General features: G+C 50.2%; 11 protein-coding genes across 11 annotated transcripts; 6 read left to right on the top strand and 5 right to left on the bottom strand.

Annotated features, from left to right (window-relative positions):
* Positions 1-209: 209 nt before the first annotated feature.
* Positions 210-1,817, bottom strand: J4E82_009679 (uncharacterized protein; the record flags this gene model as incomplete). Its single annotated transcript, XM_051735902.1, has 1 exon — positions 210-1,817. The coding sequence occupies one exon, from the start codon at positions 1,815-1,817 to the stop codon at positions 210-212; it is 1,608 nt and encodes a 535-aa protein (XP_051584350.1).
* An 820-nt stretch (positions 1,818-2,637) lies between these two features.
* J4E82_009680 (uncharacterized protein) lies at positions 2,638-3,717 on the top strand (the record flags this gene model as incomplete). Its single annotated transcript, XM_051735903.1, has 1 exon — positions 2,638-3,717. One exon carries the CDS (start codon positions 2,638-2,640, stop codon positions 3,715-3,717), a length of 1,080 nt encoding a protein of 359 aa, XP_051584351.1.
* Positions 3,718-4,811: 1,094 nt separating this feature from the next.
* On the bottom strand, positions 4,812-5,778 carry J4E82_009681 (uncharacterized protein; the record flags this gene model as incomplete). Its single annotated transcript, XM_051735904.1, is given in 4 exon segments — positions 4,812-4,817; positions 4,831-4,965; positions 5,022-5,251; positions 5,304-5,778. 4 exon segments carry the CDS (start codon positions 5,776-5,778, stop codon positions 4,812-4,814), a joined length of 846 nt encoding a protein of 281 aa, XP_051584352.1.
* A 1,142-nt stretch (positions 5,779-6,920) lies between these two features.
* J4E82_009682 (uncharacterized protein) lies at positions 6,921-8,458 on the top strand (the record flags this gene model as incomplete). The annotated part of the gene is made up of 2 exons (XM_051735905.1): positions 6,921-6,934; positions 6,985-8,458. 2 exons carry the CDS (start codon positions 6,921-6,923, stop codon positions 8,456-8,458), a joined length of 1,488 nt encoding a protein of 495 aa, XP_051584353.1.
* A 2,013-nt stretch (positions 8,459-10,471) lies between these two features.
* J4E82_009683 (uncharacterized protein) lies at positions 10,472-11,525 on the top strand (the record flags this gene model as incomplete). The annotated part of the gene is made up of 2 exons (XM_051735906.1): positions 10,472-10,874; positions 10,975-11,525. 2 exons carry the CDS (start codon positions 10,472-10,474, stop codon positions 11,523-11,525), a joined length of 954 nt encoding a protein of 317 aa, XP_051584354.1.
* A 1,300-nt stretch (positions 11,526-12,825) lies between these two features.
* J4E82_009684 (uncharacterized protein) lies at positions 12,826-14,688 on the bottom strand (the record flags this gene model as incomplete). The annotated part of the gene is made up of 1 exon (XM_051735907.1): positions 12,826-14,688. One exon carries the CDS (start codon positions 14,686-14,688, stop codon positions 12,826-12,828), a length of 1,863 nt encoding a protein of 620 aa, XP_051584355.1.
* Positions 14,689-15,253: 565 nt separating this feature from the next.
* On the top strand, positions 15,254-16,128 carry J4E82_009685 (uncharacterized protein; the record flags this gene model as incomplete). Its single annotated transcript, XM_051735908.1, has 2 exons — positions 15,254-15,439; positions 15,607-16,128. The coding sequence occupies 2 exons, from the start codon at positions 15,254-15,256 to the stop codon at positions 16,126-16,128; spliced, it is 708 nt and encodes a 235-aa protein (XP_051584356.1).
* Positions 16,129-16,347: 219 nt separating this feature from the next.
* On the bottom strand, positions 16,348-17,085 carry J4E82_009686 (uncharacterized protein; the record flags this gene model as incomplete). Its single annotated transcript, XM_051735909.1, has 1 exon — positions 16,348-17,085. The coding sequence occupies one exon, from the start codon at positions 17,083-17,085 to the stop codon at positions 16,348-16,350; it is 738 nt and encodes a 245-aa protein (XP_051584357.1).
* An 865-nt stretch (positions 17,086-17,950) lies between these two features.
* J4E82_009687 (uncharacterized protein) lies at positions 17,951-18,603 on the top strand (the record flags this gene model as incomplete). Its single annotated transcript, XM_051735910.1, has 2 exons — positions 17,951-18,529; positions 18,592-18,603. The coding sequence occupies 2 exons, from the start codon at positions 17,951-17,953 to the stop codon at positions 18,601-18,603; spliced, it is 591 nt and encodes a 196-aa protein (XP_051584358.1).
* Positions 18,604-20,342: 1,739 nt separating this feature from the next.
* On the bottom strand, positions 20,343-21,014 carry J4E82_009688 (uncharacterized protein; the record flags this gene model as incomplete). The annotated part of the gene is made up of 1 exon (XM_051735911.1): positions 20,343-21,014. The coding sequence occupies one exon, from the start codon at positions 21,012-21,014 to the stop codon at positions 20,343-20,345; it is 672 nt and encodes a 223-aa protein (XP_051584359.1).
* Positions 21,015-21,617: 603 nt separating this feature from the next.
* On the top strand, positions 21,618-22,610 carry TPI1 (triosephosphate isomerase; the record flags this gene model as incomplete). The annotated part of the gene is made up of 5 exons (XM_051735912.1): positions 21,618-21,642; positions 21,694-21,706; positions 21,766-21,836; positions 21,920-22,310; positions 22,364-22,610. 5 exons carry the CDS (start codon positions 21,618-21,620, stop codon positions 22,608-22,610), a joined length of 747 nt encoding a protein of 248 aa, XP_051584360.1.
* Positions 22,611-22,862: the final 252 nt, after the last annotated feature.

The following is a 22,862-nucleotide window of genomic DNA, read 5'->3' on the forward strand; positions in this document are numbered from 1 at the left end:
GACTGGTTCCGCCTTTGCTCGCTCGTTCGCTCGCCCGTCCCCTTTGTTTGTTGCTGTTATTGTTATCCAGAAAACATGTCCAAAGACTGCCTTGACCTCCAGCTCTTCCCGTATAGTACAAACCTTTACCTATCCTCCCTAGTATATTTCCCCCGTATCTAAAGAAATATCAAGAGATCACCGCGACTACCAAAAAAAAGACACGCCCCTCACCTCGCCTTCTCCGCGATGAAATACTCAACACTCTCGCCCGCCCAACTAACACTGTTGGTCCCACTCTCATACTTCTCCTCATCAAACAATCCCGCAATACTCTGTTCATTCCTAACCCCCTGCTTGGCACCACCACCGAAGCTCTCCAGACTAACCACCTTGCACCCCTGTTTGAGATCCAAAAACTTCTGCAACAGCAAATTATTCAGCGTCTCGCCAAACACCTTGTTGTTCACCAGCACGACATCCGCTCTTCTCAGCACCTCATCAATCTCCGGGGATTTCAAGAAATCCCCCTCGATAAGCTCGATGCGACCGAGCGTAATGTTCCAGAGTTTACTGCGCGCTTTGAGTTCGGCAGCTTGTTCCGATCCGAGGGAGGCGGCTAGTTTCATCTTCTCGATGCCCCAGGATTCGGCGCCGGTTTGAAGAGCGGATTGTAAGACGACGTTGCCTACACCGGAACCCAGATCGACAAACGTGTGTGCGCTGTTTAGCCCTGTTTGCGCAAAGATTTTGTGGACAAAAGGCGTCAAGAGTTCGCCGTAGGTGGTTTCTTTTCCTTCGACTTTGCGCAGGCGGTGTGCGTGTGGGGAGACGATGCGGTTGTAGGATTGTGCTGTTATGCGCTTGACGAGGCTGAGGGGGATGGCGTGCATGTCATCGAGGATACGTGGTATCGTGCCATTTGCATATTGGTCCTTGATCAACTTATTGAACTTGGCGAGTTCAGCTTTGAAGAGTTCCGGGTCGTCTTTGGTTACGGCGCGCTTTAGGAGGCGGACGGTACCTAGGGCGTCGGAGGAGAGTTCTGCGGCGAGGTCGGGTGGGAGATAGTGCTGGATGATTTCTTCTATGCTGAAGTAGATGTCGTCTAGGGGACTGTATTCCTCGTCTACTTCTTTGCGCGCTACGGCTTCGAATTTCTCGGGGCGTGATAGGCTGGGGTATTGGAGTTCGACAGTGAACTTCTTCTCGCTACTGGGGAAAGCGGATTTGTAGGCTTTTGCGACGTCGTCTTTTGTCATTTCGAAACCGTGTTTTAGTGTGCTCTTCCCCGACACGGCCTTCTTCTTTCTGAAGGCGGCGTTTTCCTGCGCCATCTTCAGCATATCCGACGTGCCGTTTGTGCCGTTTGCAACTCCATTTGATGTCCCGTTCGAAGTCCCGTTCGCCTTGGCCTTTGTGTCTGCCTCCTCTATTCGTATACGTCTCTTCAAGTCCGGCTCGAGTGCGCGGTTCAGACTCATAGGCTCAATGCTATTACTCGCGGGCCGCGTTCTCCGTCGCTTGACGCCCAGCCGGTCACTGTCCTCATCATCGCTGGATTCGTCGCTGCTTGCCCATTGCGGTGTATCGGTGCCCTTGCGCTTGCGAGTGTCGACACGCGACACGGAAACCGACTTGCGCGCGGGTTCCCGTGCGGCAGCTTGCGAGCGCGGGGTGGACTGGTATCGATTCGATGGCGGCCCTGATGCGCTGTGACTGCGTGTGCCGTTGCCTGGCCGTGTGTGTGGTGACGGTGAGGGGTTCGCTGTGGGGGCGGGTGCTTTCTTCACGAGGACGGTTCTCGTTTTGATCTTGGGCTTTCCGGGAGCAAACATGACGGCACGCAGCGCTAGTTAAAGTTTGTAGGTGAAAGCAACGTGGTAGTGCAGAAGAAGATAGGCGATGCAGCGGGCCGGTGCAGGTGAAGGAGTGTATGGCCGGCTGTGAAGAGAAGGACGTCGAAGATCAAAGGGAAGGCAGCAGGCCGGTCAGCCAATACGGAAGGCGTCGCACGCGCAATGGAGAAGATACGTGACCAGGCCGTCCCGTAGCCTGCACGCCACTGCACCTCTAACCGGGATCGTCTCGGTAATCCGTCTTGGCACCTGTCCCTGCTTCTACACTACCAACCTCATCTTACTGACCTCCGCCAAGATTCTCTCGAAAACGCATCGAGTGCGCTGTGCTGGTCCCCAGGGAGTCAGTTTACTAGGATATTTATGTTCTGACGTTCATTGTGCGTTGGCCACAGCTTGTCGTGGTCACGCCACGATGCTGCAGGTGGCTACTGCTGGAATAAACCAATGCAAGGGGTGTCATCACCGCCAGCTGAGACCTGCTGAGATCCCATCACACACCTATTGCGTTCATTCAACACATTGAAGCCTTGGTGCATGAAGACTATCGTCCTCCAGCAACATGAATATAGGAACGCGGAATGTCAAGAACCGCCAGCTAAGCTTCTGTCTTGGTCGCAGGGCTTCACAGCGACCATATAGTTAAGGTAAAATCTTGCTCACACCAATCTTCTATAACAAGACTATCTATTGCGCCATTTTTTATCGCATTGGTGTAAGTTTGCTTGTGATTTGCTGTTTTCTGTTATCGTTGAGCAAAAGCCGAGTATCAAAAGAGTTGGAAGCGGTTGCCCACGCCATGCGCACCGTGGCTGAGGACCTTGTGGTATGCGGAGACTATCCTAATCTTGCCAAGCATCTCCCAGGAATGTTAATAGAGACTGACCTCGATGACGCCCCTGGCATAGGACATACAAGTCCAGGTAGCACATTCAGGTTGGGCTTGCTAGCGGATGCATCGATAGCAATCCGGCGAAAAGGCAGTGCGCTAGAGATATCAGAGCCAGCAGAATGCATACCCCCAACCCGTCTCGCGCCTCGAGCACGACGCCACGCACTAGATGAGAGCACAGAAGAGAGCGTCAAAGGCCTGCTCGGGGTCGCAACCGACCCTCGCATCCCACACGGCCCAACGCATCAGCCATCTACTCAAAAACTTCTAAACACCTTACCCTCATCAATCCGCTCTCGGGCCTCGTCCCTCGACGAACCCCGCCCTCTCCCCTTTCGCTGGCAATTTCCAGTCGGTAAGCGCTACCGCATCGGCGACCCTGCTGCCTTTGCCGCGATGAAGGAACGGAATATCGAATGGTATGTAACAACGGGTGTGCTGGTGGAAGACTGCACTGGTCTAAGGTGGAATGCTGGTACCTACAACTACCTCTTATATTGGCACGTAGAAGGCATGCCGGCGCCTGGAGAGGAAGATGCGGGACAGAAGTGGTTGCAGATAGAACCAGACGTCGTGCGAGACTGGCAAAGAGAGAATTGGGAGGCCGATTTTGGGGAGGCGGTGATGGATGTGGAAGACGAGCCTGCAACTCCCATTGTAGAAGGTCTCGACATCATGAACGAACCATTGTTGCTGCTCAACGGGGCTAGTAGTCTTCCGCTCAAGAGTGCCCTGCGTAGTCAGAACGGGCCGCCATCGCCTTCTCCATCAACTCAATCGGATACTGGTCCTGGGTCACCGAAAAGAGAGAAAAAAGTGAAGTTTCATCGGAAGAAAGGGAAGAGGACGGTACTATTGGAAGTCGACGATGAGGGTGTACCAGTGGAAGAACAAGGTAAGATTATCGAGACGAAAGTGGATGAGACGGACGTCCTGTCCGATAATGAAGGGAGGTCGGCAAATAATGGTTGGGGGCGAATTGAATAGGATGTTTGACGTAGGACTCATGTCCGATCATTGTGTCTTGTTCAACCAGATGTTCTGTCCACGAATACGTGTCTGCCGACTTTCTGTTTGACTGATCAATGTTGCGCCGCATGAGTCAGAAGGGGGTAGAATTTGTCAAAAAGATGATGAATTGTATGAAAGAGCGCAAGGGTTAGAAAGATGAAATCAGTCGCATGCAATGCGTGTCACGAAACTGGTCCGGACGATAATCTCGTTTGTTTTCACGACCTTAGGCTGCCCGAAATCTTTGACATGTGCCCCAAACGGATCCTAAACCATCATGCGTGTGTTGCGGGGCCTTCTATTGCGCTCTAGTACCACAGGGAAGGTAGTGAATCTCTGCCACCGACCGACGAGCTTCATCCATATAGACACTACCTTCTTCGAAACAGCAGTGCTTACTTTGGTTAAAGTCTCCCAAACCCACCATAGACTATCTGGTTGAGTGATGTAGTATGCAACGATTAAAGACAACACAATGACCACGACCGTTATGGGCGCTGCGATGTTTCGTCAGTATTGATTCGCATTAAACTCTGAGCGTACATACTTGCTACGCGCCACAGGTGCCAAGTAGAAGGATTTACTTCGTCCCCCGTGAGCTCTCTGACGTTCTGGCCGAAGTAAGACGTGAAGAATGATAGAGGAAGCTGTTTATCGAAGTCAGATATATGCCACAACTATGAGTTTCGCGATCAGACTTACGAAGATCACGGTAATGATCGTGAATAGCATCACAGCCTTGCCTTGAGTTGTCGCCGCTTGAGCTTCGGCGAGACTTGCTGCATTGGACTTGAGGTCCAGTAGATTAAACAGCTATACGAGTAAGTGTCGCCCGTTTCGGTAGATACAGGATACATTTACCATCGTACGTGTATGCTCCGCCTCACCGCTGATGCTGGAAAACTGAGCGAGCAGAGGGACGATTGTTTCTTTCACTTGATTTTCAGGTGGGTTCAGTACATGTGTATTTAAAGCCTTGATGGAAGACTCTACGACATCTTTTTGAGTATTCAAGAGGTGTTGAATCATCTACAAAATGCCGTTACGTGTTAGTCGTAGGCTGACGTGCATTACAGCTGGAGTGCGTACCTTGAGTTCGTCAATGATGTCTGCAACCTCTAAAACAAGTTTCAGGTCGCTACGATTGTTGAATATAGTTTTGTTATGTCCACCACTGGCGTAGCCCTTTTGGAATATCTGGAAGTATGTTGTCTGAGTAGCAGCCTGTAAAAACAGTCAGTCTATACCGTATTACATGAGATGCTTCCAGTAGTGCTTACCTTTTTGCCAGTAGCCCATCTGTAGATATCGACCACGTCTATTACGCTTCTGTTGACCTGACTAAACATGTAGCCCGCCACTTCCTCGACCAGCAGTAAATACATATCCTCAACCGTTCTCAGTTGCTCTGGATCACGAGACATGCTCTTCGTGATGCTCCGGTAAAGGTCTTCAACACCTAGAAAAGAAGCACTGAAGATTCCGCTGGGGAAACTCGTCATGATGGTCTCTAAAATGCTAGTCAGCCATCAAGGGCAAAGTCAGTAGAACAGATGACAGACTCTCGTCGATGATCCAGCACCAGAATTGGTCGACCATGATCATAGCGCTATCAGTGGCAGCCTTGTCTCTGCCGTTCTGCTTCAACGGTGTTCCAGTCCATTTCGAGATTGTTTGATCTTTATCCCGGTCGCTCGTATCGTCTAAAGCCGGATAGTAGAATTGATCTAGGGTTCTCCTCAGATATTGTGGCTTCTGGATGACCTGAGAAGGCGAAGTTATGGGCCAGGAATCTTCTCCGTCCACTGGGTATGACTTTCCAGGAGTGTTGAGTGAGTCACCTAATTCTTTCTTCGAGAGCTGTTTGCTTTCTCCAGCTGAGGTTTCAGGAGTATTGAGAGAGGCAATTGGTCTTGTCTTTGAGGGTTGTGTCTTTTCTCCAGCTGACGAATCTGTTTTGCTTGGGGTATTTGGACAACTCGACGAATTATACATATCCTTCATGTTCGCATACTCACCGTATTTCATCCAGCTCATATAAGGAAGCTGGCGCTTGTGATTAGCAATCTGAATGCCACCTTCTGCAATTTACGTCAGACTTACGTATACTGTCAGAGGAGGAAGCCCAGGCATCCTCCCTGGAGTACAAGAAGGCTCTAAATGTTTCGCATGTTCAGGCACGATAAGTCTCGCAGGATCATCAGCATCGGGCTTCTGCAGGAAGACTGGACGCATCTTGTATGTCGTGATTTCTGCACCCATCGAAGCGTGTCGATACTTCTGGAAACATCGCTGGTAGGATATTAATGCTGTTATGCTAGAGCTAGGCTATTCAACATACTTACATCCACACATAATAGATCATTTACTGGAACATGTATCCATCGGGCTCCGTGTGTTCCAGAGGGAAGTTCTTTGGAAAAATCAACCGCTTCTCCCTTAACCTCGTATCTCCTGCCAGGTCCTCCATGAATGGTATGAACCCTGGCCAAAAAAAGTCCATCTGTCGGTAAAACGAGTTCAGCGGGAGCTGCCGCGTCTATGTCTACTGACATGACCGATTGAGATAGTACCGAGGTGTGGTAACAATGATCTTTGACAACAGTGCAGGTTTGAGTGGCGGGTGAAATTGTTATAGCGAGCTGACGTCCAGGCTGTATGAATACGCGATCCTGAATTGACCTCTGCTCAGCATATCTCAGCTGAACCGATCAGAAGCCAATAGGGGAGAGACGATAGTCGCCGCATATGCAGCTTCGGCAAAGTCATGCATACCGCTGAACTGAACTTGATCGCAAAGCCAATCATGCCTATGCACAAGAGGGTAGGGGGGCATCAAGACAAATCAAGATGTAGAATAGAGACAACTCAGTGCATCCTTCGGTGTCCAAAAGATGCATCTTCATGCGTCGAGATGCGTATGTGTTACACTTCCAGAATTGCCTGCATGAGCACTGCGGGCCTCAGGAGCGGGGCACCTCCATCTTTACCGAGTCAACACGAATGCAGTCGCGAATCATCGCGATAAGATATCCAGGTTCGTGTAATAGAGATAGAAGTGTGAAGAAACATGTTTGACAGAGTGTTTCCTAGCATTCGCGAAGCAGTATAGCGGCTGCTGATGGTAGACGGGATGACGTATGCAGAGATCCACAACTTCGGGCCGCATCATTCATCCGATGCAACCTCAATGGTATCCTTTACACTACGTACATACAACTAGATCGACACATATCGATACAGTGGTTTAATTTCAGTATTATCCGTGACTGCATCCATCTCAGGCATCATGCAGGCCCTCCCAAACGAGCTCTTGGCCCAGATCGCTTCGCACCTCGAGTCTCAACCACCATCAATCACCAAATTCAACCACGAGCCAAGCGCAGACCTAGCCTATTCGTATACCGAAGTCAACACCAAGCCACTCAAATCCCTCTCCCTTGTTTCATGGCGTTGGAGAAAAGTGGTCCTTCCCATCCTCTTCCGCTTCACACGCATAGCACTGGACAAGGAACCACAATGGGTGCCCATGGACGCTCGCCTTGTCGACAGCATGCAATTGCAGCTCTCTAGTCTAAGCAACCACGAATTCATGCTGTATACAAAGTTGCGCAGCAAGTTCAAAGCAACGACCGGGGAAGCGTTTGCGCCAGCCATGGATGATGTGTTTATCCAGTTATGCCGGATCCAGGAAGGCGATGAATTCTTGAAGACGACACCGTCGAAAGTGTGGTTACCGCATCTTTCCAGGGACTTCAATAATTTTTCGCGGTTTGTCACAGGAAACAAGCTGAAACATCACATCAAGAGCGTGGTGCTGCACACAGACAAGGAATACGACTTGCGCCATGTATCTACCGCTCAAGGACCGTTGGCGCGCGAAGTCACCGACATCTGGAACAGGGTATTCGATGTTTTGGAGCCAGCACGTGTTGTCGTCGCTGCACCACCCAAGACCATGGCCGCGTTGTTGGATTCACATGTGGGTACCAACGACATGTGGGCTTTCGAGATGAAGATGCACTACATTGAGCTTCTTAGCGATCAACCGCCCATAGAGAATAACCAACAAGAACACCGAACAAACGACGCTCCGCTCATTCATCGCCGACCCTGGAACCACTTGGGCTACAACGAAGGCTCCTCGATCACCGCATACAGCACATATGAATTTCACCTAAAGATCGCGCCTAGGATCCTCTTCCTCGTTCTCAGTCGCTTATGCGAGAACCCAGCGTTGTGCAGAGATTTGACTTCATTTAGCTTCGTTGCTGTCTTTCCCCTCTCTTCAACTGTATCGTCTATTGTGGACGCCGTCTATGGAATTCCTTCCATCAAAAAAGTCACACTACAACTTGCGCCTGGTCCTGAGAACGACCTCCTCAGCAATGGCAGTAAGAGGCGCAAAGCTCAGTCGAGCGACTTTTGGTCCGAGTGGAGGGCAGGATATGGGGCGCTTACTAAGATGGAGATATTCTATGATCAAAGTAAAGGGGAAGAGAAGGCGGTGAAGGAGATTGTGAGCAAGGATTGCTATTCGAAGCAACTGGCTGTTGAGGTTGCGGAGGTTATCGGTCATTATTTGGAGACGGCGTCGACTACGTGGAAGAGTGGTGGAGTGGGAAGGTGGATTAAGGTCACGTCGGAGGAAAAAGGGAATTCAAAAGCTGTGCTGAAGTTTGTGGTGGGGGATGAGCCAGAGCAGTTTGCAAAATAAGTGACAGCGCTGTGCGATTCACAAATGTTCGCGCGATATGAATTGTATGGACGGCGAATTGTGTTTGAGGTTTTTGAAATCTGTATTATTATGTTAATATCATAGCCTTGCTGAAGATGGCGGTACACTGTAGAAAACTGCTTGCTGTTCCGTTACCGATCTTGAGTCCTACCTAAGTGGGCTGGCAGGCTTCTCTCATAGTGTTACTAGGTTACATATTCCTGCGCCTCTAGCCACAAGCATATTAAGCCTAGTCGTATGCGGATTCGCGTTTAGTTGTACCGCAACTTCTGCATTTCAGCTTTGCTGCGACACACTCGACATTGTGCTCTCAGCCGCACCTGACCCCTCACAGAAGAAATCCTCTTTAAGTACAACATCCGTGCAACACTTGTGTCATGTCTTATCGAATGCGGTCCTTCTCCATAGCTTGAGGGTCTACTGAACTAGGCGTTATTTGATGATAGCAGCTCGGCGTAATGCTTCAATACACATGCGAGTTGTGGTTCTTATCTCTCCAACTGGGCCGCTAAGTTTTTCGTTGACAGTGGTCAACCATCTGCGCCACGTCGTTTGTACGTTTCGTGGCGTATTTTAGTGAACGACAAGAACTCTAGAACATCGAAGATCGGACTCCGCCATCGACTGCGCACTCTGACAATCAGCTCGACCCAAGGTCATCATCAGCTGAGCTTTTCACGTGTTGATATTCTAACCATTTCCTCACGTAGAGTCAACACAACATATATGCTTCATGTTTCCTAGTGCGAATCTGTAAAAGCACAAGTTGAACTGCTCTTAAAACTGCACATCCATAGCCTTGGTAAGATTTTTTCTTTCGAATCGGAGTTTACCGCACGGAGAATCTCCTGTTGTACATGCTAATGTTATCACCAGTTTTGTTCCATTCATGTCATCCACAAAGCCATCAGCACGCCCAACCACCTCCTCTCGCCCATCGCTTCTCGAAGGGGATAATGATACCGTCTACAACAATCATGCATACGAGTTGAGTACTTACACAGAGGAACGGGCGAATTATCCTCTGTTGTCAAACGGGTTTCAAACCGCTTATAACGATAGCAAATTCGATCACCATCCATCTAGTAACTGCAAGTGGACGATCGGCTGGCTAACGCCTGCCATCATAGTTGGCAGCTTCATCTTGGGTATGCTACTACACAAATACTTTGGGCTATATTGAAGCTAAAATGCTACAAAGCTTTGTTAATGGCAGTGACACACTATATCTATTGCCGAAAGCTTGATCATAAGCGCGTCGCCGTGACCGTGCCACAAAATTGGAATAATTCCATCTCCATGGCCTTCGCTCGCATATTCTCTTTGCTTCTCGCGATTTCGGCATCTCAAGCATTCAACCAACTCCTCTGGTGGTACTTGCGAAGACAGCGCTTGTCAGTTTCGAAGATTGACGCGCTGTTCTCACTCAGCACAGGACCTTTGAAGTTGTATCGGCTTGACATATTGCGGCATGTTCCAGTCCTTTGGATCTTCGGGCTTTTCCTCCCTCTGACCCCCATCATCACCACAATCTTCCCAACTGGTGCGCTGATCGTAGATGTCTATCCCCTTCCTCAAACCAATCCGACAGAGGTCACTACACTGGATATCGACTACCATGGCAACGGATCCGCTGTTGCGTTCTTCCAAAACGCTATGTTTGTTCCTGGCTTTGATGGAGAATATCGGTAAGACTCCACCAACTCTGGCAATCTATCTTGCAAGCCCATGTGACGCTCGGAACTAACTCATGTAAGTTGGCCTGTCGATAGACTCAAGGAAATAGCTAGAACGACACTCTTTCAAGGTGCTTTCCTTACACAGCCCTCACCTTGTGGGCTTAATTGCTCATACACTCTAACGTTTGCGGCCCCAAGCCTGCGATGTGCAGAGGTGACAACGATGCCGAATCTTACATCTGCTACTTTGCCTATAGCACTCGGAAATACATTCGGAAACCTCGAAGACTCTGACCCGACGCACTATAATTATATGGGTGCGCCGATACTATCAAAAGATGCGGTCTTCGGCCAGTCCGCAAACAGCTCATTCGTTTTCGTCATCAGCTACCGGGCTCCGAACGATGACGTTTACCGGTTTATTCAATGCGTGACAATGGACGCTAAGTACAACGCGGAGGTGGAGTACAGGAACGGTTTCCAGAGCATCGATGTAAATGTCACTGATGAAAAGCCTCTGAACGCGTCTCCTCTGGTCGTGAGCTCACTGTTCTACGACCTCATGAATTCTGAGCCACGGACTGATCCGGTCAAGTTCCCAACACAGTATGGAAATAAAACGGAGAACGAAATTCTGGATTTGATGCACGGAGCCCAGGTACTGGCTATGAGCGACGCAATGGTATATTGCCTGTCTGGATACATCCAGCAATACGGTACGTCAACTGATACCATTCCTCCCAAAGAGCTCGCATGGTTCTCTCTTATCCTTGTGATCATGCCTTGAATAGAGGAAGTTGACGCTTGTCGGAACAGGACTTGAAGCTCAGCAAATCGAAGACACAATGATTCATCAAACACCGCTAGCTGTTAATATTCGCAATGACACTAACTACCGGTTCACTGATGTACGCTTCAAATTGTCCCCTGCAGTCATCGAGGAGCTCATGCAAAACACTACACTCTCAATCTTCAACGATGCGACGCACTGGACCCAGACCATGGTCAACTCCATCTCGTACGAAAACAGATACATATTTAAAGAACCAGAACGTCTCATCGGTTCGTACGCAGTGTTGCTGGCTACCTACCTCGTTTTCGCAACTCTTGGACTGGTCGCTCTCGTGCAGAATGGCGTGGCTGCTGACTCTGGTGTCTTCCTTCAAGTACTGTGCGCGACAACGAATGGAAACTCCATTCTCAACAAATTGGCAAAACAGGCATGTCTGGGTGGATCTGTTAATCACCCGCGAGAGCTCTTGGATCTCGAAGTACAGTTTGGCCAGGTCAAGGAAGATAAAGACCTAGCGGCTTTTGGAACTGCCGCCGAGGTAACTGAGCTGAAGAAAGGTGGCAGTTATCGCTAGCTAGTCGACATTTTCGTTACATAGGGCATAGTAGATAAGAACCTAAGGCTGATAAATAGTGGAGGAAACATATCGCTACCCCGGATTCTCGATAACCGTTTCCTCAGATTCTTTCATTTTGCAAGATGTGTGACAGCGCTGTGTCATTCAAACACGTTCGCGCGATATGAGTTATATGGACAGTGGGTTGTGTTTCAGTGTTTGAAAAGCGTATACGGATGGTGATTCGGACATTGACAACACAAACATATCGCTACCCTGAATGTTCGATGACCATTTCCTCAGATTCTTCCATTCCTTCGACTCACGCCTCCTACTCTACGCTCCTCACATCCTTGACCCTCTGTCCACTCCTTTAACAATATCGGGCTACCAAAACATGATCGAACTCACGTTAGCGTCAGCACTCATAACTACAGTCCTTCTCCTTCTACTTCAACAACGACAGCTGCACCGGCAAGCAGTCAGACCCCGAATGGTTGTTCGTGCGCAGCGTCAGAAACGCATACGCACCCGAGCCGAAGAGCAGGAAGAAGATGAGGGTGAATGGGCGATTGGTGCGCATAGACTAGCCAGTCGGGAACGCCAACGTCTTCCACTACCAATCCAAAGGGATGACGGAAGTGGAAGGTTCAGGAGGAGTCGGCTTGTTTTTGGAGATGACGTGTCAGAATCTCAGATCGCCAGACGTGTTCATGAAAATGGCAGGGTAGAGATGCAGGGGGGTATAGATGTAGACTGCACAACCGAAGTGCCATCAACAACTTTCCAGCATACAGATACCCGACGTCCAGTTCCGAGGCCACGCATGACCATTATTGATAGCGACACCACCATCAAGGTCCCATTGGATATGCAAGAGACAAGGCAAGAAAACAGCCAGGATGTCAGCCAGCAGCGCGCCCTACGCGTGCGCTTCGACGAAGCATTGAGGATGCATAGTTTTGGCGGAAGTCAATACATAGGTCGAGTGATGGACAAGGAGTATGCAGTTCTTCAATCGCCTATGGATGAGAAAGATCAAGAAGGAGGAGTGGACAAGCGTAATGTTTAGCGTATTTGCAAAGTTCATTCTATCTTGGGTATATCGTTGCTGTACGTCGCTATAATGTAATTGCCAAAAATGCCGTTCTCGATTGTCGTATCATGTATCATATGCCACTTACCATTAAGAGCCCAAACATCGTTCTTGCAGACCATCCATATCATACCAGGCTGAGCCGATTCACAAACGCACCAAAAATGCGAACCCTCCTCTTTCATGCAAAAAAAAGGAAAAAAACATTACCTTATTGCTCCTTCACGTCACACAAAGAATCTCCTGCCAACCCACGGTCCACCTCACACTCCCCATGATAATCACCAACAACCCCAACCCTGCACCCACACTCGCGACCGCATACAAATAAGCAGCCCTTCTCTTCAAAGTATCAATCTCCACGATCCAAGTAGACACCGTCGTAAGACAACCACAGAACCCATCCATGACCCCCTGCAACACACTACACCCAACCACACTCGCACCCACACGCCCCGTACTAGCCAACGGAACGTGCTGAAGATCATACGCCATACCCAAGACCGCCGTACCAAAGACATTAACGGTAAAAGTACCAAGCGGAAACGACGAGTTGATAGGATTCAGCACCAAGGAGACATAATAACGGAGCAGGCATCCCGCGGGCGCAAAGACGAGGGCGAAGAGGGCCTGGGAGCGCCATACCAAGTGCGGCGGTAAGCACACCATGATGATGGCGCCGAACCATGTGCCCCAGCCCAGCACTACGAAGAGCGGATCCACGACGCGGCGTGTGAGCCGGAAGGGCAAGGTAGGCGTTATCCGGTCCAGGGCTAGCGCGAGGTGAGCTCCCATGTGGAGCGCACAGTAGCACGTTGAGATTGTTATGATGATGGTGGCGAGTATGGCCATGACGCTGTATCCGCCATTCCGCGATACAGTCGTAGTTGCAGAAGGGATGGCTGTATTCGGGGGATAAGGATGATTAATCGGACTCTTCAAGTCGTTTGATAGCGAGAGGAAGATGTCGCGGATGAAAGACGAGAAGCTGGTGAAAGAGCCGCAGAAGCCTGTTGCAAGGCCAATGTACATGGGTATTGTCTTCTTGACTTTGCCATGCCGGGGTTTGTCGCGCGTGTGGTCGGCGGGGTAGTCGGATGGCTCTGGCAGTTTTTCTCCTTGTCTGCTATCGCGGTGTTGATGTTGACCCCATTCTGCGGCGAACAAACGCCGGTCTTCGGATAGGAAACCCATGATGAAGGTTCCCGCTACGTTGGCCCATAGTTCTGAGAAGATGACTGGTGCGCCGGGGTAGAAGGTCAGGGCTTGTAGACCCAGACGAGCTAGCGTACCCCATATTGAGAAGAAGATCAGGTAGGAGACCGTGTAGAGTTCTGTAGCCAACCTCGATGCTTTTTGTGCGCTGGGGGTGCGCTTGGAACGTAGGTAGTACTCTGCGTGTGGGTCGTAGTTTTGAGCATGGTTGTGGTTGTCGTGCTCTTGGACAGGCGACATACTGGGTAAGGCGGTAATGTCTAATTGAGAGCCTGTTGCTGCTCGTCCTAGCGGGAAAGAGGGTCTTCTCGATCGCTGTTGCTGCCGTGTTTGGGACGCGGGTCTGCTCCCATACTCTGGGTTTGAATGCCTGCTCTGCCCTCGCGTCCTGGGTGTTCGCAAAGGCTGCGGGAGGTTGGGCGACTGTGCGTTTTCGTTGTAGAGGTGCAGCCAGGACTCTGGGGCCAAAAGGTCTTCGCCTGATTTCACTTGTCCACCTCCAGCTCGCGAGGATACTGTGCTGAGCGAGTTGTGCTTTCCGGAGTGTCGTTCCCGTCGCTTCACGCTGCTATATGATGAATCGCGTTGGCGCGAGGTATATGGCACATTGGGCGCGGGCGAAGCGGTCGAGGTCGGGGAGTCAGGTACTGGTTCGCTGTCCGCACGCTCCGAAGTGACTTTTTCCAGATCGAGGTTGAAGTCGTGCAGACGGCGCAGGTCGCTGCGTGTTCGGGACCGTGGTTGTGGGCGGTGCGCTGACTCTTCGGAAACGGTAGACGAACGCAGCGACGAGCGCTGGTTGTTGAAATGCGACTCGCGTTTCGAAGGGATGTCTTCCTGGTCGACGGGGACAGTTGCAGAGTTGGCCATAGCTGCCATTGCCATCCCGTGTGCCTGCAGATTGAATGTGCTATGACGCGCGGTACCGAGATTGACACCTTTCCATGTATAAGCCCGAAGTACTTCAGCTCGACGCCGCGTGCAACTTTTAGTAATGCGCCATGCTCGCTTCTATGATGACGAGAAGGACGTGGCAGTCCCCAGGAACGGGACTGTACACGTATATCAGCCCATGGTGCCTCCCTCTTCCTCCCTCCTGCGCCAAATAAGAAAAGGTCAAATCTCAAGTAACCTTTGCTTATGCAAAGCCATGCGACGAATGACAGGCGATCCCATTTTCTCCGATTGGCGCATGGGACCCTGGTCAAGTGTCATGCAGTTGCCGAGGGCGTGACAAGGTTTCAGGTCACGGAGCTGCCCGACGCCGTGGCATCTGTTATCGCCGGCATGTGGGGAGCTTAGACGTGACCACGCGCTTGTCTCATGCACCTTCTTGAACGGACAAGTAAATCTAGTTGAGCACCACTATATATTCCAGAATACCAAGAACGCTTCTCAAATACTATCTACGTTTACTCGTTAATTCATATTCAATATGTCTGGCATCAACCTCCCCAAGAACGCTCACGTCTCGACACACCCATGTCTCCAGGCGAAGCTCTCACAGCTGCGATCGGCGAGCACAGGGTCCAAAGATGCGCAAACGCTGGTGCATGAATTGGCTCTCATGGTCGGTTATGAAGCTCTGGCCGCAGGCTTAAAGGCACAACCGGCGGGCACAGTACGTCCATCTTTCTCATTCATCCGGTCACATAACATGACCAAGTGGGGTGGTATTCCGAGCCACATATCCATAAAAGGATTCCATATTCCCAAAACCATAACGGTCCCCCAGACAATAGCCATACCAATCAATGCTATACCACAACACCCACTAACTCCATCTAGGACAAATCCCCCCTCGGCTACGAATATACCACAACCACCACCTCCCCCGCACCCACCTCCATATCCCTCGTCCCCATCCTCCGCTCAGGACTCTCCATGGTCCCAGCCCTCTCCTCCCTCCTCCCCACCCCCGTCCCAATCCACCACCTCGGTCTCTACCGCGAAAAGTCCACCCTCCAACCCGTAGAATACTACAACAACCTACCCTACCACACCCCGCACAACACCGCCGCGGGCTCAACATCTCCCCAGCCCGAGCTGGCCATCATCGTAGACCCCATCATCGCTACGGGTGCGACGGCACAAGCGGCAATCGACACGTTGAAGGACTGGGGCGTCAAGAGGATCATCGTCGTGAGCATATTGGCGACGGAGGAGGGGCTGCAGAAGGCGTGTGGAGAGTGGGAAGAGGGTGTTGAGGTGTGGGTTGGTGGGTGTGACAAGGGGGTTGATGACAAGGGCATGATTAAGCCTGGTCTGGGAGATATTGGAGATAGGCTGTTTATGACATTGGGAAAATAGGTTATGATACCATGAGTGTTAACGTGAAATGGAAAACGCGTTTTGTCATGCAAAGAAAAAAAATCGGCTTTCTGCATGGTTTTGCAGGTGCTTTGGTTACGACTCTTGCGTTTGGCTTCTTGCACTTTGGTGTTGTTGCAGGTTGGCGAAAATCAGTGACTTGCTTCTATGCATTGTTACTCATGTCTAACTCAAGCCACCACTTTAGGTTCCTGTCTCTCATAATGGGAAAACTTCCTTTGCAGGATGCAATATAACATCGCATCCATATGCCAACGTCGACGATTCATACCGAAGTATCTCAATCTTATTCACCGCTTCTGTCCGTGGACACTTTTCAGGAAACGTCAATTCCCCAACCCCTTCCCAGACCTCAGCCGGCTTGATTTCAAAATCGCTAGGCACCAGGTCCTTGATCGATGCCTTTGCGCCCGCAACGGGTGATGGAATAACCCTCAAACTCAAGAATGGCTTGTCAAGTCTTGGAGGAGGGCTTTGCTTGGCCTTGGCCTCGAAATTATATTGCAAAAATGTCTGACCAACTGGCCGTTCAACATGCCCTGTAGTTTTGGATGTGGTGCTCGGTGTTAGAGAGAGACGACCTAGTCGTTTTGGAAAGCCATTCTGCTCTCTGCCAGCCAGGAGGGCAGCCTCAAGGTCTACAATTAGAGATAGGCAGAAGTCGTAGGATTTACCCTGGTATTTCGCCTCCACTGTATGGATAAACTCGGTGAATGGGCCAACAGGGGCGATGCCGTATTTTAGTTGTGTGGCGGTTACTAATGGTTCCTCTTCTACTTCGAGCACGTCTGGGATGAGGCGGCCGATGCTGGCGAAGGATGTTCGGTACCGGATTACCAGGATGGTGACGTCGGAAAATATAGGTACGTCGTTGCTGTATGGAGGGTCATGCTGCGGGACGGGGTTGTTGCCAACGGGAAGCTGTCCAAAAGGCATGTTTTCTCAAGGAAACTCAAATTCAGACTTTTCTAAGAGAGCGAGATGGTAGGAAAGATATCAGCGAGGTTGGATATAGAGTATGCGTCAAGTTTCGTTTGCTTTCCTATCACATCGCAAGTGAGTAGTAACAGACCACGGATGAAATGCTGACAAAGTACGATCTCTATTTAGTGATCACACTGCCTTATAGGCTATATGGTGATTGAGCCTCCGCCAATCATGCGGTGGAGCAAGGACAATATTGGGGGAAATGGGATTTGGCTATGGGTCTATTGCCGGACGTTGGGTTTATTGGCGAGAAGTGGGTTCACCGTCTTACAAAGATCATGCTGTACTATTGCGAGCAAGGCCCGTAGATGAGATAAAGGCTGTCGTGAGTTACGCGGCCTGCGCTGAAGTAGTTCACCGTGCGCCTTTGTTGCTGACGCTGGTGCTGGCCATGTTAGCGTCACTGCCGTCCGGAGCTGGCATGAAACCTTAGGACGCGCCATCTCTTTTAATAGGTTTAGAGTTTGACTTAAAATTAAGCTTAACATTAGTTACATAGATTACGTTATTAGCAGATCTAGCGGTAGTAAACCTAGAAAAGGACGCTTCCATCGGCCTGTTGTAGCTTTCTTGGCCATAGTACGGTACGGGAAGCAGATGTTGTACTTCCAGCGCTCGCTTACAGGCAGCCTTGCAGGACTTGCAGCAGTGCCTGCCTATCTAAGCTATAGCGGGGTACCAGCTCTCGGTTCTGCGCTTCTGCCTTCGTCACCTACACATAGTTACACACTGTCAAAAACTTATGGTCGTTCGCGTCGCGTCATGATTTAACTTCCCAGGGTCCAGGCAAAGCTATTTCAGACCGACTACGGCCATGTGTTCATATACCAAGATCCATGAATGGCAAACGCGCCTTGCGCTCATCAAACCAAGCGAGGATCCGTCGGCCTGCCTTGAACTCAGCCTTGTTGTCGTCGACTTGGTGGACTTGAACAACGGAGCTGTCATCAACCACGACACACTCGTCACATACGACGCGCTTTCGTACGCGTGGGGAACGGCGTCGCCTACTGCCAAATGTATCTGCGACGGCAATGCGATATTATTACGTGATAACCTCGACTCAGCACTCAAATACCTTCGAAAGCCACAAGATGAGCGATATGCCTGGATCGACTTCCTTTGCATCAACCAAAATGACTTGATTGAAAAAGCCGTTCAGATACCCCGGATGAAAAACATCTACTCCAAAGCGGGCACTGTGGTTGTATGGCTTGGCGAATCATTAGCGGTTGCGAGTATTTCAAGAGAATGTCAGAAGACTTGTGGACCCGATGTCGATATCCTGGCTTGCTCTAAACACGGCAAAGAATTATGGAAGTCTATCCTGGATTATGCTTGGTTCAGACGAACTTGGGTCCGCCAGGAGGTTTTCGCCGCCGAAAAGTTGAGCGTCTGTTCCCCATATTTTTCTACATCTTGGGAATTTTTCAAGGACGCTCTACGCTCTGTAAGGCTACCGAATAGTTCTCGGAGGCCTTTCAGTCACGACGCTATTCAAAACTTTACTTCACTCAACAAGCTTTATTCGTCGCGACGATTAGAGCTGCTCGACTTGCTGGAACAAGGGAAAGGCTTTCAGGCTTCAGTGCAACATGACCACATCTTCTCGGTTCTAGGAATGGCATCCACACCTAAACATAGTACGAAAGGAATGATCCCCGTTACTTATGATAAGAGCTACCATGAGGTCTGTGGCGACGTCACCAAATACATAATACGGACAACTAAGAGCATCAACATACTGCGTTTGTGCACTTGGCAGAAAGATAGATCATATGCTTTCGATTGGCCGAAGGTTGAATGGTCGCCCCCAAAGCACGACGATTTTATGTTACGGTGTCATGATTTAGAGGGCAAGTTTGATATCACGAAGCCCATAAACATAGCTCGCGATTTGAGACCATCAAAGAACACAGATTTTCCTTGGATATCAGATCAATTAGTCTCTAAGAGATCTCTTGTGCTATATGGAAGGGTATGGGGAACATTGGCTGCCCAGGTTGACGATGTCTCGATTTCCGTCCTCGAAAATATGGTCACTACTCGAAAAGTGTCCGTACCAGCATACTCAATAGACTATGATGCGGATAAAAACGCCGGAACGCAACCACCTTTCTCAGAAGATCTTGACTTTTACCGCGAGTTTGTCATTTCTAAAAGTAGCGGAGTGGGTCGCATCTTTACCAAATTTGAAGCAGATAACGTCGAAAAAGACGTGCTTTCGTGGAGATGCCATGGACGTGCTAGTGTGGGTGATATATTTGTGTCTCTGGAACCAGGCCCGCAGAACGTTATTCTTCGGAAATGCTCCAGATCATGCGATATGTTTGAAGTTGTGGGGTGGCATGTTCCAATAATGACCGGCCTTCACAGCAACGACCGTGTAAACGTATGGCGGCATTTTGACTTCCATGAATATGTGTCGGGGAAACAGGCAGGGAATATGCTCGGACCACGTGAGCAGTTTGAGATCCGATGAGTCTTCCATAGAGTAGAATCAATAAGCTATCGTCAAGTACATGGTGCAGCTAAGCAACTAGCTATTCAAACATCTGATCGTCATGTTGATGGAGTCCAATGCATTCGCTTTCGTTATTCAACGTGCGAAAGCTTCTCTTTCGTATTGCAAAAATATGCCGTCTCCTCTCCTACGGTGATCACTACATAAAGAAGTTCACTTGAAGGGGGCATGAAGGGGGACATGCTGTTCCAATTCTCAGCATCCCATTGATACCCATAGGTGGAACGATCAGCGGTCTTGACACTTCGTTCGAAACGTCGCTTCCGCACCACACGGTAAAAGCGAATGACAGCCTACTGTTTGACATCCTGGGTGCGTTTTGAGTGCCATGTGCAGGTTGGATGAGTGATCAGAAATGTGCTAGAGGACGACCGGAGTTTTTTGTGTCCTTGAGGAACATTTGCGCCAGAGAGGCTAGAATCTGGCTGTCCATACTGGTGCGGAGTATGCTGCGAGAAGTCTGATGCAACCGCTAGGTGAGTGCCGCTGCCGGTATGTGTTGATGTAGAAGCCCGGATGCCGTCGAAAGTACTGAAGCCACGCTGATCGATTTCAGAACCCGTGGCCATCCGATCCCAGGGCTTCATTTCAACCACGATACCGTGATGACCATGATGCACACATTACTTTAGCTGCTTCTCATCAGCTGCCCACTCTCTGTGACTATCTCTTCAAAGCAAGACTACAGCTCTTTCTTAAGCTCAAAGTACAATTCCCAATGATTCTTGCACCCTGGATTAAATGCACTTGCACATTGTGTACATTTGCTTCCGCTCTCCATGTATCCGGAAATAGTCAGGATGTGCTTGCACTGTCCGCAAAGTACCGCGCCCTCATCTCTTCGCGCAAGAGGCCAGACAAAAGACATGTGTGGTTCGCAGGCGTCATGACAGCTGATGCAGGCGTAGAACTTTTGACAGCAGAAGTGCTTGATGGCGATGATGTCGAGTGGGGAGTGCCAGTGAGCGCATTGCGTCAGCGGTGTCACAGAGATGCCGTGAACGATTGGAGCTTCTTGGGTATTGGATGTCACGATAGTTTCGGGCATGCGGAGCTGTTCATCGGAGCTCTTGGGCTTGGGCTGTCCACCGGAGCTTTTGGGCTTGGGGCCCTGCCGGGTTCCGCGCATCTGTTGTTTCTGCTTCCTGAACTTCTCACGGCGGTCAGCAAGGTCGCCGTAACGCTCACGATCGTGAAGGAGCTTGTAACCGGTGCTGGGGTGTATATCAAAGTCTTTAAAGATGTCGCGCGCCGTTCGCTCGCCCTTGCGCTCAAAAGCTTCAAAGAACCGCACCCGACGAGGTGTATCCATATGTTTCTTTACCGTATGGCCGGGAGGTTGTCGGCGAGGCATTCGCGCGCAAAACTATGGGGTTTACAGGTGGTTGTGTTGTTCCGGTTGTCCAGCTGGAGCTTGCATGGGATGATGTCGGCCGGCTGTGAGGCTGAAAGCTAAGGAGCAATAGCATGCGGGACGATCACGTTAGCGACCCCACTCTTTCATCATCGCTTCGTCCTGCAACATAACGAAGCAGGTGGTATTGATGGTGCTGTAACATGCCCTTTGACCAATGTACGAAGTTGAAGAATACGATAGATATCACCAGCGTTCTCAAGTACTACGCGCGGCTTCCGTATCTACCCGACACCCTGATGGCGAGCTGTGCTGAATGTATAACGCATCATCGCGATAGTTGCCAATAAAAAGAAGAAATTTCAACACGTCTCCATTGTTCCATAGACAGCTCACCCAAGCCCGAGTTTTGCCGGGTGCTGTAACAGCTCAGAATGATCCGACGTCACTAGCCCCGCGGTAACCCCACTAAAGCTGTAAGAAGTGCTGCTGCTCAACAACAACAGCTTCTTCATCTCAATTCCACATTTCAATCCAACTTGACACCTTTGATACCCCTACATACCACCTTTCTATCCAAAAAATCTCAACACAACCGCAAACATGGGTCGCCAATTCTTCGTCGGAGGTAAGCAATTCACTCTGGGAGCGGCATTGAGACAAAACTAACGGCAATCAGGTAACTTCAAGATGTTCGTAACTTCACAAGCCGTGAGTCGCTCAATGAAAGAGAGAGACTGACGAAACTAAGGAACGGCTCTATTAAGAGCATCACCGACATCGTTGAGAATCTGAACAAGGCCAAGCTCGACCCCAACACAGGTACGTTGAAACGCATCTTAGCGACCCAAGAAGGCGCAAGATCCATCACATTAGCAAAGCACGAAAAACTGACCCTCAACCAGAGGTCGTTATCGCACCACCAGCCCTCTACCTCCTCCTCACACGCGAGCACCTCCGCAAGGGCCTCGAGGTCGCAGCGCAAAACATCTTCGACAAGCCCAACGGAGCCTTTACCGGCGAGATCTCGGCTGAGCAACTCAAGGACAGCGGCATCACCTGGACCTTGGTCGGACACTCGGAGCGTCGCCAGATCCTCCAGGAGAACGACGACTTCATTGCCAACAAGACAAAGACAGCCACCGACAACGGTCTTGGCGTGATTCTGTGCTGCGGCGAGAGCCTGGAGCAGCGTGAGGCGGGCGAGACCGTCAGCGTTGTTACCAAGCAGCTCAAGGCTGTTGCGGACAAGGTCAAGGACTGGAGCAAGATTGTCGTTGCTTACGAGCCCATCTGGTGCGTTCACTCTTTCCAACTACGATGCATCTGCAGTCACTAACGGATAACAGGGCCATTGGTACCGGCAAGGTCGCAACCACAGAGCAAGCACAGGAGGTCCACGCCGCCCTCCGCGAGTGGCTCAAGAAGGAGGTCTCAGCCGAGGCTTCCGAGAAGACCCGTATCCTGTACGGTGGCAGTGTCTCGGAGAAGAACTGCAACGAGCTTGCTAAGCAGGCTGACATTGACGGTTTCCTCGTCGGTGGTGCCAGCTTGAAGCCTGCCTTTGTTGACATCATCAACGCTAACCAGGCATGAATTCCGCGAAGTGATGGCGCTCGTCTATAGATGATTTGAGCGTGCTTCGGCAACGATCTTATGAAAGACTTGAGCTGGCTATAAAAAAAACAAAATTATGTAGAGTCAGCATAATGAACGTTATGAAGATCAACGGTGTTGGTTCCAAGCATGTCCGTGAAGTTAGCTTATTTGATACATTGTTTGTACAATCGTTATGTGCATTCCAAATGGTATATGTCGCTCGTATGTCTTTGAGCATACTCGGACCGT

The sequence above is a fragment of the Alternaria postmessia genome, assembly GCF_024291825.1.
Source record: "Alternaria postmessia strain BMP 2775 chromosome Unknown scaffold_97, whole genome shotgun sequence".
NCBI lineage: Eukaryota > Fungi > Ascomycota > Dothideomycetes > Pleosporales > Pleosporaceae > Alternaria > Alternaria postmessia.